General features: G+C 33.5%; 2 protein-coding genes across 5 annotated transcripts; one reads left to right on the forward strand and one right to left on the reverse strand.

The window, feature by feature from the left end:
* Window positions 1-1,372: 1,372 nt before the first annotated feature.
* On the reverse strand, window positions 1,373-4,715 carry LOC100306599 (peptidase C15, pyroglutamyl peptidase I-like protein). Of its 4 annotated transcripts, none has more exons than NM_001250393.3 (5): window positions 4,562-4,611; window positions 3,532-3,866; window positions 2,666-2,770; window positions 2,510-2,557; window positions 1,407-1,887 (listed from the first exon to the last, which is right to left on the reverse strand). In NM_001250393.3, exons 2-5 carry the CDS (start codon window positions 3,802-3,804, stop codon window positions 1,645-1,647), a joined length of 669 nt encoding a protein of 222 aa, NP_001237322.2. In that variant the 5' UTR covers window positions 3,805-3,866; window positions 4,562-4,611; the 3' UTR covers window positions 1,407-1,644. The 4 variants fall into 4 exon arrangements, with proteins under 4 accessions (XP_040868307.1, NP_001237322.2, NP_001348357.1 ...); NM_001361428.1 differs by having other exon boundaries at window positions 4,472-4,564; NM_001361429.1 differs by lacking the exon at window positions 4,562-4,611 and adding an exon at window positions 4,351-4,401.
* Window positions 4,716-9,926: 5,211 nt separating this feature from the next.
* On the forward strand, window positions 9,927-15,544 carry LOC100796541 (inactive glucose-6-phosphate 1-dehydrogenase 4, chloroplastic). The gene is made up of 12 exons (XM_003554556.5): window positions 9,927-10,157; window positions 10,240-10,477; window positions 10,589-10,767; window positions 11,609-11,703; window positions 12,051-12,165; window positions 12,294-12,499; window positions 12,629-12,737; window positions 12,854-12,891; window positions 13,038-13,158; window positions 14,271-14,473; window positions 14,850-15,050; window positions 15,135-15,544. Exons 1-12 carry the CDS (start codon window positions 10,086-10,088, stop codon window positions 15,370-15,372), a joined length of 1,815 nt encoding a protein of 604 aa, XP_003554604.1. The 5' UTR covers window positions 9,927-10,085; the 3' UTR covers window positions 15,373-15,544.
* Window positions 15,545-16,017: the final 473 nt, after the last annotated feature.

Genomic DNA, 16,017 nt, shown 5'->3' on the forward strand with positions numbered 1-16,017 from the left:
TATATTTATACTTTTTTATAAGGGAAAATCAAAGATAATGTCAAAGATTTATAATGATTTATAATAACTCACACATTTTATTTATATCCTCCTTTCACATTAATATATATATATATATATATATATATATATATATATATATATATATATATATATATATATATATATATATTATCATTCAAAATTGTTAAACAACATGTAAATACTATATATATACACACCCGCTGCAATTTCGATATATGATGCCTGATGCCTAAAAATGCTTTGTATTGTTATAGCCTATACGTTCTTTGCAATTACAAATTAATAATTGAAGTAATAAATTATGTAAATTGGTATAAAAAGTATGGGGTAAATTCTGGGCGTCACTTATGTCACTTTCGCTTGTTATGATATCAAATTTACTAACATGGTATATTTGGTTTCAATTATTTTAAGGAAAATAAATAATTCAATATTTTGTTTTTAGATATTTTTTAAAATATAATATTATAAATTATTTAGATTAAAAAATTAATTTAAGCACGTACTTAGGAAAAAATAAAAATATTGTTTTATCTTGTTATGCTCTCTTCTTACACCAACCTTTTATATGATCAAAAAATTAAAAAACTAGAGAAGGAGAGATAAATCTTTGTCTTTTCTCTTTCATGATTTCATTCATGTTTCTAAAAAGATAAAGCGAAAAAGCAAGAGAACAAATTAGAGGATTAAAATGTATAATATTGGCCAAAAGAAAATCATCATTCACCAAGTCGTGATTCTTACACTTATTTACCTACTATGAGCAAAAATGAAGTGAAAGAAGTGGAGGAGAAAATCTTACCATAAGAATTTCTTGAAATTTTAGGTATAACAAGGAGTGAAAATAAAAATTACGATTTAAGAGTACCAGAAAATCCTATTTCAAACTATTTGTAGTGTAAGTTTAGAAAACAACTTGTGAAAAAGGAGAAAAAAAAGTAGAATACTTTTCTTCTTTTTTTATCTAAAAAATATTAGGAAAAAAATGTGATTAAAAATATAAATTCTAGTAAAGGTTAGAATTTTTAACCAACTTAAAAAAATTATTCAACCCATCTTGTCTCGATTTTGAGAAGTCAATGATAGGTGAGGGATGATGAGTTGATCGATTCTACCATGCCTATGTTAAAAATGTCATCACGTGGGTCCGTTATTCTTGTTCTAATCTTTAGGAATTGTTTCTTCAATTTCTTTTATTGTTGCAAGATGTGATTTATTGTTATTAACCGGGTCTTAGTATGTTGCAATATGTCTTTATTTTCTGTTTTGCATGTTCAAATGAGTGCCAAGTTTGGTGGTAAAACGTTGAGTTGTAATGCTTAAATATAAGCTGCTTTATTGATGAATGAAGAAAATGAACATTTATTCACAAGGTAAACCACTGAAGATATCAAACTGTCATCACAATGTGCTGGAACCTTTAATCAGAAACATTTACCAATGAGAGCAAATGCCCCTCTACTACATATGCCATTTTCATTAAACCGTTTCCATTTAAATACAATATTTTTATTATAATAAATATTTTATTCAAGGTACATTCATCCACTTTCATAAGCATAATCACACCAGAACAGAGATATAGGGGCTCCCACTTTTGAGGGTCTAAGTGTAATGGTACTACTGAGGTATAGAGGCAAGCACCTCTAACAAGGAAGCTGCGAATTGCATTTGAGTCTCTTCATTTATTGTCACGAAGAGTGGCACGTGCACGAAAAGGGATTTGATCCCGTTTTGCTCGGCAAAGCGAAGGGAATGATAGTAAACATAATTGCACACAAACCTGCCTGCATCATCTGATACCATAACTTCATATCCCTTCTCTGTCAAGGCTTTGGTGATCTCCACAACAGGAAGTGTAGTCTGCACAAAATTAGGTAGAATTCTCATTATTAAGCAGAACCAACCATGTTTTATGAAGTGGTTTTCTTCATCATGTCGTCTATGTACACGAATAATTTTCTACCTGTGTAGGCCTCCCCCATCAAGGAAAAATTATTACATCGCGTGTCCATGGTACTAACCAATCTCTAAGTGAAACATAATTGAGTTTTTCAATTTACAAGACAATTAATAACATTCAATCATATGTCAGGTGGAGATTGATTGAGACCACAGTAGTCTCTAACCATGTAATAATTTCTCCCCATCAAGGGGAAGGGGCAGAACCCACAAAACTAAATTCCTCTATACCTCCTTACTTTTAATTTTTGACAAAATGAGGAACTCAAAAATGTAATTTGCTAATGATTTTTACAATAACATAAGAAAATTGGCTACAGTGTCAGGAGTAAGCAGCAGCTTCAGTGCCATCAAAACAAATAGCACCTTAAAGTAATTAAAATGGTACCCAAAAAATTAATATTCTATGTTAAAATAGTAATCATTATTTTACAGTGTTAGGACTTAGGACTAAACACCAAGCCCAAGAGTACACATTAGTTTACGAATCAAGTGTATGTGAAATATAAGTGATCCATTTTACCTCCCTTGTTCGTGAAATTCCACCATCCGAAGGAACTATGGGGACTTTCTGCAACATAAAATTATGCAAATTTCGGTGAAGAAGCTCGCTGGACATCAGTTCTAAAGGTTTGTTGATTAAAGCAAATTTGAAATCAATCCAATACTCCAATCTCACCTGGGGCTTCCATCCCATTTCATCAGGGCATCGAAAATTAGCCTCGTTGACAGCTTGTTTCTCTATAGCAAACCTTGTCGCACCACTGTTAACCCCAAAATGCAGCTGAATAAACAAAAATCAGAAGCTGCCAGAACTTGCAGGGGTGAAGAAATGAAAATATATTCAACTTAATAATGAGATATCTGAGTCTAACCAAGGCAAAATCCCAGTCAACTAGTTACTTTCTCACTTTTCATTTCCAAGGCTTCTTATGCCTATAACATGATATTCACAGTTCACTATTCAGATGCTCAAGCTTTTTAGTTCAGCCTTTGAATTAATGTGTAACTCTGAAGTCCAATATAAGTTTCCTTCCAGCTTTGTGCTATTTATTTTAAGAAACTTTAGTTTAAAGTCCATTGAGATTTAATCACAAAGAAATAGTTAACAATATGATCTTCAGTCTTCACAGTATTTAATGAGCAGATTTTAATAGAGTAATTACTATAGTAGTCACAAAGACTCAATCCATGTTACAGTCAACATGCTTATTTAAGTTATTGGAGCAGTGTTTCCTCTGCAGTTCCTGCAGACTTTAATTGGTGTGTACAGAAATACACAAGGAATGTGACTGACAGTCTTGGATTGTGCTATCTACCATGTTGGATGATAATGTTATTCTCCTTCTTGATTTTTTATTTCTTTTTTGCAAAAGATAATTCAGCTTGAATAACATAACATATCCAGGTTCAGTGGGAAATTAATTGACAGGAACAAATTAGGATTTAATTACATAAATGACCAGCATTGAAGAATGAATACACAAAGCTATGAGTATTGAGCACAAACAGTGAAGCCATATATCAAGTACAGGGGCAACTCACCCAAATAATTTTATTGGAATTTGAAGATTCAGAGTCCTTGGCATTAACCGCGGATTGTAATCTCTGGTACAGTGGCACAAGTGCTCCTTGACCAGCAGTCTCAAGAATGCTGGAGCTCCCAATAACTAATCTCTTTGGCAAACCCTTCTTATTCATGTACTCTGTCAAATTATTGGCAATTGTTTCTGTTGGATTCTCTGAAACTCCATGGAATTTCTTAAATCCTGTCACATGAATTGTTGTCGTCGGTGTCGTAGGACCTTCAGACCCCATTTGTCAAATATATTAAATCTGGTAATGATTAGATCCTCAACTCAAAACTATTTTCCAAATACCTGCATCGATAGATGAGAACTTTTGAGCATATTATGGGACAGAAAAATTGAAACATTTTCCTACATGGTGGATCATATCCAAAGAAATTACATCACAGTCCTTAATCAATCACCTTTCAAAAATTTAAAAGCCCTCAATCATTTAGAAACACATCAACCAAACTTTGAATCAACATAGAGTTCAGATATTAATATTATCATTGATGAATTGCATAAAGTATCAGAAAAGAAGTTCACTTCGGAAATTTTCAAAGCATGAGGCAGTGAAAGAAAACAGTGCAACCATTTCAACAAAAAACGGCTAAAAAAAGGGAAGCTAGAATCAGAAGAAACGGGTCTTTACATAATCATAATTCACTAATCTAAGATACGAGTAACCACCAACACCACAAAAATCTGTTTCAAGTGTGATGCAAAGAAGTTTGTCAAAAAAAAAAGTGTGATGCAAAGAAGAAGAATCGTATATGAGACCAAAGTTTTTAACTTTTCAGATAAATAGCAGTTGCGGTGGAAGCAAAGCACTTTGTTCATTGCTGAATTCTAGTAGAACCGTAAACACAAGAACCCATCAACATTAAATTAAGAAAAAGATGATGATCACGCACCCAAATGATCAAGGAGGCATAAAATAACAAAATTGAAGGAGAAAACGCAACGGAAGTTTGATTGAGAGAGAGAGAGAGAGAGGGTCTTACAATAATTAGAGATGAGACATTCAGCAGTCTTATCTACCCAAAGTTTGTTTCTATTAACTGGCCAAGAGTCGAATTAGATTTAGAAGAGAGAAAGAGGAAAACATTTATACGAATACCAAAATAATACAAGTACATGTATGTGGGTGCGGCTGTCACTGTCATCTTCAAACAACAAACGTTGCTGTTCCAATTTTTTTCTTTTATCTATTTAGGTAACAAATTTGTCGTTTGTGGAGATTTAACCTCTCTTTTTTTGTCAGAGTTTTAACTTTAAAGAACGTGTGTAACGGCAAAAAAAAAGATTGGTGGCAAGGATAGATATCATATCTCACAGAAGGTTCGAATTCCACTATCCTAGGTGTTGGTGAGTTTTCGGAATCTAATTCAGTTAGACTTTTGAAAAATAAAAAAACATGCGTAACAATTTAATAGAGGAATATGAATAACACACCTTTGTACATTGTACATTGTACATTCTACAATGGTTAAACCAACACATTGTAGAAAGAGATAGGAAAAAAAAATTAAAAAAAGAAAGAGAAAGTAAATGTATATTCATAAATACTCCAAATAATAAAAGGTGTTCATAATTTTCAAGAAAGTGTCATATTGAAATCATCATAATGGGTTTTGTACTCAAAATACGTTTTATTCAAACACATTTCATTCTATTTTATGCAATTTAATGGAAATCACATGTAGTTTTTATTCAAATATAAAGGACTTTTTTATATTAATGATGCATAAAACGTTTTTTTTTTTTTGCGTCGATGATGCATAAAACGTTTAAAACTCATGACTGAAATTAAAATATTTAACACTATTTGCAGAAGCTGGGTCCAAGTTCAGAACATGATATCTTGGAACATTGGTGATGGAAATTCGGTTGGTTTCCAGAATTATTCTTGGATTCTTGGTCATGGAAATTTAATCGATGTTACTACTGGAAATTTAAGTTGATCACTCCTTACTTGCCAGCATCTAGCCTGGATACCATTCGAGCTATTCCTCCCCTAAACGTGAGGAGAGGATCAAATTCTGGGTCGTGGAAGGGTGCTCCAAATGGTGAGTTTTCAGTTTCTTGTGTGCGGCGAAGCATTAAGTGTTTCTTAATCAAACTTCTTCGAGTTGGTTGCTCTCGAACTTGCATGATGTTTTCCGGCCTTAGATTTTTAAAATGTGAGTTTAGACTTAACTCAATTTCAAAAGATAGCTCAAGGAGTGAGGATTGTCCTTCACTTGTATATTCTAACTTGACTTTATTTTTATCTGTTGTGAGATTTGGGTTTTTCCTAATACATTTCCCCATGCTCAGCACTTGTTGGACTTGATGCGTAGATAAAAATGATGGATGACTCTTTTGATTAATCTTGAATATACTCTTATACATCTTAGATTTTTATAATGTGAGTTTAGGCCTAACTCAACATCAAAAGTTAGCTCAAGGAATAAGGGTTGTTCCTCATTTATATACTCTAACTTGACTTTATTTTTAGTCGAATGATAAATCAGCATTCAGGTTCTCCTCTTTCAGCTGTGGATGCTTCTTCATATAGGAGACTCATGGGCAAACTGATTTATCTTACCAATGCTAGACCAAATATTGAATATGTTGTGCAACATTTAAGTCAGTTTGTTGCTAAACCTATCTCAGCTCATCAATAAGTTGCTTTCAGAATTCTTCGATACATCAAAGGTTCTCCATGTGTAGGGATTTTTCTTTCTGCTAATAGTAACATTCATTTAAAAGATTTTAGTGATTCAGATTGGGCTCGTTGCATTGATACCAAAAAATCTATTACTGGTTATGCCATATATCTTGGAATTCTTTGATTTCCTGGAAGTCTAAGAAACATGCTAGTGTGTCTAAAGCTCCTCAGAAGCTGAATATAGAGCATTGGCTAGTGCTACTTGTGAGTTACAATGACTTACTTTCTTGCTTAAAGAGTTTAAAACAAATTTTCAGCAACCTGTTGTTTTGTATTGTGATAATCGATCTGCCCTTCATATAGCAACAAATCATGTTTTTCATGAGAGAACAAAACATATTAAGATTGATTGTCATCTAGTTCGGGAGAAGATGCATAAAAGAATTGTGAAATTACTTCCTATCACCTTTGCTAATGAGCTTGCAGACATATACACTAAGGCCATGCTGCCTGATTCTTTTCAATTTTTGTATTCCAAGTTAGGAATATCCAATATCCATTCCTAGCTTGAAGGGGGATCTTAACATAGATATAGTTTGATCATGGTTAATTCAGATTGATCACTTTGTTACAAGAGATAGTTTAGTTAGTTACAAGTTAGTTATTCTTGCAACCAATTATATAAAACTATAATAACCAACTCTCTTGTAAGCTAATTCTCATTCTCTACTAATTTTAGTTTCCTCTATCTTCTTTCTCCTTTAAGCTTCCTTTGCAAGTTTTCTTGCATCCATGGCAGACATGGATTCTGATAGCAGGTAGTTTGTTGCCAACATTGGCTTCTGCTCTGTGCTTCATTTACCATTTACATTAGAGTACTGTCAATTGCTTAGAATATGAGATTCGGGGGAATTCTTATTGAATCTGGCTCTATTGTCGTGATTAATTTGCTATGGAAGGGATGACGAGCTAGACTTGTGGAAGAAGGGATCGAGTAGAAAATATTAGCAACAACCGAGTTTATTACGAGATAACTTATAATGCTATCATATTGATCTATATTAAGTGCTTTTGCATTTAGCATTAGGTAGACTTCATTTAATAACTATCATGACTCTATCTTTTATTTCAATTCTTTGACAATAATTATAAAACCTTTTTGAATTATGAATATAAGAATCCAAATTCAATACCTAATTTTAGTATTCAAATAATCTTCTTTAGAATCTTATTTTTCAGTTATTAACCACCCGCCTCCCTTTTTTTACCATCCTTGCTTCAGTTTGGTTCAAAGCATCAAGTCATTTTATGCTGCAGGTGGTGTTTCACAGGTGGTGCTTCGTGAAGCTAACCAAGTTGCAAACAAGCTAGCAAATTATGGGATGTCTCTTTTGAGAACTTGAGAGTTTTTGATGTTATTTTGCCTTTTATTGCTTGGCTGTTGAGGCTGATATTTCTTCTAACTATTTTCCCTCGTGTGTTTTAATTGATATTTGTTGGGGTGCGTTGCCCCTTCAATTCACCGGGAAAAAAAAATCACCTAAACATAAATCTTAACTGTGCCGTTAAGGTTTGGTAGGTGGCTGAAATTCTAAATAATAATTTTATTGAAAAAAATGGATTGATAAATGGTGTTGCAATGTTTGACAGCGGCTTTCACCTACACCATCTTCGTGAATTCGTGCCCGCAGTGTTTGTCTTGACTTTAATAAGGAAAATTCAAGCGGATAATTATTGTTTTGACTTTAATGACTAACTATAAAATTACGTTCACTTACTTGTATTAGCAAAATAATTTAATTTCCTAAAAAATAGTGCAATTTATTTCTAATTTTCTAAAAAAATAATATTTATTTCTACATATGGGTTATTATTGTTCATGTTAAAAAGAATATCCGCTTAAGGCTCTTAAAGTTTAGAGTGAATTAAAAAATCTAACGAATTTAATAATGTATGACCTGGTGTGATCAAGACTAATATCATGCCTATTTAACCAGAATATCCTCCTATAATTATTTTTTGTCTTTTTTTGGAGTGATATGAATAGTGTCTTAGATTTGTGAATATATATATATATACATGTTTTTATGAATTTGGTTTTTTTTATATTTATATGTTTTATCTAAACTTGAAAAATATCCATATAATTTTTTTTGCTGTAATACATAAAAAAATATTTACCAATAATTTAAAGATTTTCGACCAATACAAATCTCACGGCTTTTCAATGAGTTTACTTTTATTATTATTATTATATTAGTATAAAGTTATCTTAGTAGGAAGGAGTGATTAATCTTTTTTAAAAGTTAAGAAGTTATTTGATAGAAATCAAATAACAAAAAGAATATTTTTTTAATTTTAATGTGAATCTCATATCTTTATTTTTTTTTTGGTAAATAATCACTTTTGTATCTAAATGTGTAATTCACTTACAAATACGAAAGATGAAAATATAAAATTTAGTCTCCAAAAGAGTATAAAGTGTGACAAATATATCCGATCGTTAACTTTCATCCGTCATCGTTAATAAAATAGTCTACGTGACACATATGGATGAATTTGTCACTGAAATGATTGTCGACGTGTTCATCTCTAATTGTCAACATAAGAACACATTTGTCATATAATGTTTTTTCTTGACTTTTCGTCTTCCCACTCTCTGGGAATAAGAATAGGGTAAAATAGTTATTTTTGTTCATGAATATGTAATTCGCTGATAAATGTGTCATTGAAAGATGAAAATACAAAATTTAGTCTCCGAAAGTGTAAAAAATGCGACAAATATATCCGATCATTAACTTTCGTCCGTCACCGTTAATAAAATAGTCAAGATTCGAAAAAGTGAAATATGAAATATATTTATCTTTTATTTATAGTAGATTGTGACTAATTATTATAATTTGAAAAAAAGTATAATAATTGATACACTTTACAATGTTTATTTTGGTAAAACAGTACCATTCTTATTTTGGATAATTTATATTATGACATACAAATTATGATTTATAATCATTATTATTGTTATTATTATGTTTGTTTCAAATTATGTTTGTCAATATATTTTTTTAATTGATTATTGTAATCTTGTGTTTTTAATGATAAAAATGACAAAAATTTACCATAAAATTATATTTTACCCTTAAATAAAATGAAATTTTGGATCTAACAAATTAGTTCAATAGAAACACACTTGATATTTAGATCCAATATAAAATTAATGACATTTTTGTCCAATAATGATAATTTATTAACATTTTGGTCCAATGGAACGTACTGACGTTTAAGTCTAAAAAAAATTAATAACATTTTTGTTCAACAAAAAATTATTGACATTTATGTCCAAAAATAGTATCTTACTACATTTTTGTCCAATCTAGTCAGCATGACCATGTTGACAATCATTTCAGTAACAAATTTGTCTCTGTGTGTCACATATATAAGCTATTTTATTAATTGTGACATACGAAAGTTAGCCGTGAGATATATTTATTGCACTTTTTATATTTTCGAAAATTAAATTTGATATTTTGATCGTCTATCTTTCAAGGATATATTTGTGAGTAAATTACACATTTAAAGAAAAGATGACTATTTATCATTTTTTATTTTAATTCAAATAAAACTTTTTTTTCTTTGTTTTTTCTCTTCTCTCCAACCAATTAACCCTTAAGCATAATTAAGATGGATATTTCTATTATGCATCCAAGGATCAACTAATATTGGAAACCAAATTCACACATGAGCTCACTTTTGGTTCGGGAGAGTGTCTATATTCCAGTGCATCCGAAACTACGGCAACCGTCCTCCCTTTCTTCACTCACTACCTCGGACACGTTGATGTCTGTCCGAATACGGGAACACACAAACTCGTAGGAATGTCTGTGTCTTTCTCTTCAACCTCATTCGCATTCCAAAGACCAGCACATCTTTGCTCAAATTCACTCACCGTATGCTTCTTTTTCTCTTTTCTTATTCTAAATTTGTTGCTCCAAGTGCACTCACTGCTCCATGAGTTGTTAATTGTTGCAGGTTGCATCCAACAACTTTGATTCGGTACCAGGTGGACTCGGTCGTCTTGTGCTGAATGTTAGAAGCACCAGCTTGTGTCGAAGGTTTCGTGGCTTGAAACTGTGGGTACTTGAGAGACTCAACTTCCAATTCCAGCCACCAAAGCAACCTAAGAATAGAAATCATCACTTCAAAAATAATTTGGAAAATGAAAAGGGATCGGTTTCTGATTCATCCTCAATTCTTCATGTTCCTGATGGTGTGTTCACTTTTAATTGACCGCTATTCACTTATCTTAATTGTTTAGGCTTCCATGTGATTAATTGTCTTCAAACTTGCAACATGTTTCTCATGATATTCAATCACACAGATAAGGTCACTCCCATGGAGTCTCCATCTTTGCTGCAGACAGGTTTGTCTGGTGCTCCCATGGATGTTAGCAGAAAGCCCTCTCTTTGTATTGCAGTCATAGGGGCCACTGGCGAGCTGGCAAAGAGGAAGATTTTCCCTGCTTTATTTGCCCTCTACTACAGTGGCTTCCTTCCCGAGGTACAACACCTTTTATTGCATGTGCACCTTTGTTCTTTCAACTTGAAAGTTCTGGTACATGCATTTCAAAAGCCTCAATTCATACCTTGAGACTCAAAATTCTTAGCAGATTTGGGCATAACTCATCCCGATAGCTCATAAAGTGAGGATTACCCCCTACTTATATACACTATTTTTGACCATATCATTAGTTAACGACGATCTCCAACACACCTTCCTCACGCTAAGAACTGATCATCTTGAACGTGAAATTTGCAAGATTGGACGCATGTGAGTGGTCCGATGATGAGTAGCTTGATAGGCCTAATAACAACGCTTAGCATAAGTTTTGATACCATATTAGATTTTGGGCTTGGACCTTACTCAGCCCCAAAAGTTAGTTGATAAAATTATAATTGCATTCCACTAATATACACTATTTTTGCCGTACCACTGGCTGCTAGTCAATGTTGGATCTTCAACCCAATTCAAATATACTAAAATTACATTGGATTAAATCATCCACCTAACGAGCAACAAAAACAACAACACACCATTGTCTGTACAGATTGAATCAGTCTAGAGTTTAGCACAATCCTTGTTCTTTAGCTGGCCTTGGGATTCGCTATGAGACCATAATCAAGTTCATCACCCACCTAATGAGCCTTTTATGTAAATTAATTTGTAGCTTTGCTCTTTTTCCACCTCGAATTCCTTTGTTGTGGATGCATAATCAATTGGATTTTGGCATGATATTTTATTCCAATTATTTTTTACTATGATAAATAAATTGGAACATATCAAGAGTGCTTGTTTCTAGTGAATCTTACCTTTTCCAATTGTTACATTGCCATGTCTTCAGAATGTAGGCATTTTTGGTTATTCAAGGAAGGATATAACTGATGAAGACCTGCAATCTATTATAGCTTCAACGTTAACATGCCGAGTTGATCATCAGTATGATTTTCTTACCAGTTCCCAAATTGTTACCTTCTATGTATTGCTTCCTGTTCATGGACAAATCTTTAGCACTGAAGTTTACACTCAGAAACTTGGGAAACTGCTTGCTGAGTCATGTTTTATGAAAACTTACTCCCAACCTATAGCAGATAAAATCTCATGGAAATTTGTTTTTCATGTAAACATTTATATGTGTCTAATTATTCATTTGAAACAGAAAGTTATATGTCTTTCTGGCCTGAGAATAAAAGAATAATGTCCTGTTCCATTTTTTCCCCTTGTGCTTAGTCAGTATTGTACAATATTCTAGCTTGGTGGCTAATGTGAAATGCAAAAACTTTCAGAGAAAACTGTGACGACAAATTAAATGCTTTCCTTAGTAGAACATATTACATTAATGGAGGCTATGACAATAAATATGGGATGTCCATGCTGAATGCTCGAATGGAGCAAATTGAGGTAACTATGGCAAAATCTCACCAGAATATATTAAAGTTCTTTTTGTCTCAAATGTGTTCCTGTAAACTCTTTCACAAGCTGTATTCCCTTTGGTATCTGATTCTATCACAGCTTATTATCTACCTCAGGGAGGATCCAAAACCAACAGGATATTCTACCTTTCTGTGCCACAAGAAGCACTTTTGGATGTTGCGTCATGTCTTGCAAGCAGTGCTCAGACCCAGAAGGGATGGAATCGCATAATATTTGAGAAGCCATTTGGCTTTGATGCACTTTCTTCCCATAGGCTGACACAATATCTTCTTTCAAACTTTCAGGAAAAGCAAATATATAGGTATTTATTACTTCCTCTCCCCTTCTCACCTTTCAGCTCATGCACCCAAAGACACAGATGGATGAACCACTTGGGCGCACACAGAAATACTGTTACTTAAATTGATGATTCATGTTCATCTGTTGCTAGAATTGATCATCTACTAGGAAGGAATCTCATTGAAAATCTTACAGTTTTAAGGTTTTCAAATCTAGTTTTTGAGCCACTTTGGAGTCGTACTTATATAGATAATGTACAGGTTAGCCCCCTTTTTAATCCGATTAGCGTGCCTTAATTTCTGGAATTTATGAAAATTCAAATGTCTCTTTTGCATATTAATGTTTGTCATCAGATTGTTTAATTAAATTGCCGTAGGTCATTTTATCAGAGGACTTGGCTGTGCATCCTGGAAGGTAATCTTAGTGACTATTATGTCATTTGAGTAAATATAATGCAATGCTTCATTCTGTACTGAATATGTATAAAGAATTTTTCCTCCCAAGTAGTTGTTTGTTATATGATACCAGCTTAGTCCTTTGTTTACCCAATACCCATGCAGATATTTCAGTGGCTATGGAATTATCCGTGATATTGTACACAGTCATGTGCTCCAAACAATTGCATTGCTTGCCATGGAACCACCAATAAGCCTTGATGGAGAAGATATTCGAAATGAAAAGGTACACATGCAAATTATGGATTATAAACTCTAACAAAGTAAACAAACCTTATGATATGCCTTAGCAAGTGTACCAAGTCAAATAAGCAATAAAGAATAATCACCAATTCTCTGTATTGAAGCTACTTGGATAAATGGTAAATGGATTGAAGGGAATTCTATTGAAATCAAAGTGAACATTTGAAAGTAATTCTTATTCTGAGGAATGCTAACAATACACTCTCAAACACACTTTGATTCCTCAGAATTCCCAAGGCGATTACATCTAAATCAGAACAATAAGTTTGAGTTAAATCCAAATATGGGTTACATCTAATTCAGAACTAAGATGCATCTTGACCCTAGCTAGAGAAATTCAGCTAAGCATGATTAAAGAAAGAAAACAGGAGACTAGGTGAACTCCTTGGTAAAATTGAAAGAGGAATTGAAAGTTCATCTTTCTTCCAATCGTAAGAATTTCCTCCTTTCCAATTAAGATAACCTGTTCTTGCTTCTTTCTCTTTTCACCCTCTGATCTGGTCTGTCTTTTCTCTTCTCAAAAAAATAACTATCACTTCCTCCTAGGCGGTAACATTCCAGTTTTCGGGCTCTGATGGTCACATTGGGTACTTTGAAGCATGCATGCATGCTTAGTGCTGCACATTGGATGCTCAGGTGTGTGTCAGCACTCAGGTGCAAGACAGTGCTGACTAACCAGCACTTGATGCTGGCTATACTGTGAGTAGTGGGCATTTTCCCAGTGCGCACACAGGCACTAGTCTTCTGGTGCTTAGGTGCTAGAACCACAGCTTACTTTTCCCGTGAAACTTGAGTTCTTCTTCCACTTATTCATGCCTTGTACTTCTTCCCTTCATTCATTAACTTAAAGACAAAGAAGCAACTGAGTAAGAAAACTTACCTAATTGACATGCAGAAAAGGCTAAAATATAAAGTAGTGACTCTAAAACATACTTAACAATACTCAAAACAACAAATACACTAATACTATATTAATATTTGTTATGGACAACTTTTTCTTAAGATATTAGGGTTGTTTGTTACAAATGGCAACTTGAAAGATGCTTTTTTTCCTCATTATCACCTAGTACCATTAGTTGCTGCCTTCTTTTTCAGCTTAAGGTTTTGAGGTCAATTCGCAAATTGGAGCCAAAGGATGTCATTCTCGGCCAATATAAAACAAGTGGTGGAGCCAAAGTTGATGCGTGCCTAAATGGTCTGACACCTACTTATTTTGCTGCTGCACTATACATTGACAATGCACGATGGGATGGCGTGCCATTTCTGATTAAAACAGGCTTGGGGCTCATCAAACACCAGTAAAATCATCATCTTTTGTGTGAATTTTCTTTAGATATGTACTTTTTATGTTCTAGATTACATATTTAGATTCTTTGGCATGACTATCCCTGTTTCAATTCTGTAAAGTGGTCTAATAAGAGGGAAAAGGATAGTGGTATTAAGATGTCTTGTTATTTGAAGGCCAGTCTGGGAAAGGCTGAATAGTACAATGAATTTTCTTCCTTCCTCCCCTGCCCCCATGTCTTAAATTTATACTCTTGAGAAATATTGGAGAATGGAGATCTAAGAGTTGCTTATGGCTATGTTTGAATGCAACAATTCCTTTAAAAGTATAATTTATTGGTTCAATTGTAATGTTATTTGCTGACCCAGGGTAGAAAATATGTAATGCAGAATGGAGATACGGATTCAATTTCGCAATGTACCGGGGAATGTGTACCACGAGTGCATCGGGCATAATATGGACCGCGCTGTAAATGAGCTCATTCTTCGCGATGTTCCTGATGAAGCTATTTTAGTGAGAGTCAACAATAAGGTTCCAGGACTAGGCCTACAACTGGACTCTTCAGAATTAAATTTGCTTTACAAGGACAAGTAAGCACTTAAATGTTGGACTATTTGTTTGCACCATATTTTGACCAAATGATGCTAACCAACCATGCCTGCATAATGTTGAAGGTACAACATGGAGGTGCCGGATTCATACGAGCATCTTCTTCTCGATGTCATTGATGGGGACAGCCATTTGTTTATGAGAAGTGATGAGTTGGCAGCAGCGTGGAATATTCTGACTCCAATTCTGAATGAGATAGACAAAGACAATATGTCAGTGGAGCTTTATGAGATGGGGGGTCGCGGTCCTGTTGGGGCATACTACCTCTGGGCGAAACATGGTGTCCGATGGGTGGAGGATTAGAACTTCCATCCTTGTATGTCTTTCTTCTATATCACGTTACTTCTGTGTTTATACTGTGTTACCTACCCCCCTTAAGGACTACCTAGGCTCTGTGTTAAGTATTCTGCAATAAACTTCAACTGCTGATTAGCCTCGTTTTTGTCTTGTTGACAATTGCATATATTCTTGAAAACTGTAGCTTTTTTTATTATTATTGAATTTAGGTGGAAAAGAAGAATTAAAGAAATCCAAGAAAAATAAAGAGATGGAAAACAAAGAAAGGAGAGCAATTGAGCAACCATATATTTTCAGCATTGATCTGCTTTTATCAATTAATTTTGAAAATGAAATAAAATATTTTATCTTTGGATGAAGTTTCAAAGTTGATAATAGGAGTGCTTAAATATAAAAATATCCCAACTCTTTCCTGATAGGGGGTTATTTGAACTTTTTATAGGCAAATTAATATATATATATGAACGGGTATAAGAGATACCCTATATGTGAACAACCAAAGAACCATATCCAGAATTCATATCGGAAAGAAAGGAAGTGGTTCCGGAATATTTATGAATGATGATCACCTATATATAAAGAAACCACAACTTTAGCTAATATATAACCCAGCCTACAAAAACATCCAGCCATTAGAGGACCCTTTTCCTG

This window comes from Glycine max, chromosome 19 (assembly GCF_000004515.6).
Source record: "Glycine max cultivar Williams 82 chromosome 19, Glycine_max_v4.0, whole genome shotgun sequence".
Lineage (NCBI taxonomy): Eukaryota > Viridiplantae > Streptophyta > Magnoliopsida > Fabales > Fabaceae > Glycine > Glycine max.

Bases quoted from the DNA above. Each gene is read 5' to 3' on its own strand.
- LOC100796541 (XM_003554556.5), top strand. From the start codon at position 10,086: ATGTCTGTGTCTTTCTCTTCAACCTCATTCGCATTCCAAAGACCAGCA. The intron at 12,500-12,628 runs GTATTTATTACT...ATCTGTTGCTAG, and splicing joins CAGGAAAAGCAAATATATAG to AATTGATCATCTACTAGGAA. The intron at 14,474-14,849 runs GTAAAATCATCA...TATGTAATGCAG, and splicing joins TTGGGGCTCATCAAACACCA to AATGGAGATACGGATTCAAT.
- LOC100306599 (XM_041012373.1), bottom strand. From the start codon at position 3,804: ATGGGGTCTGAAGGTCCTACGACACCGACGACAACAATTCATGTGACA. The intron at 2,771-3,531 runs GTGAGTTGCCCC...TTGTTTATTCAG, and splicing joins ATTCCAATAAAATTATTTGG to CTGCATTTTGGGGTTAACAG. The intron at 1,888-2,509 runs GTAAAATGGATC...AATTTTGTGCAG, and splicing joins GAATTTCACGAACAAGGGAG to ACTACACTTCCTGTTGTGGA.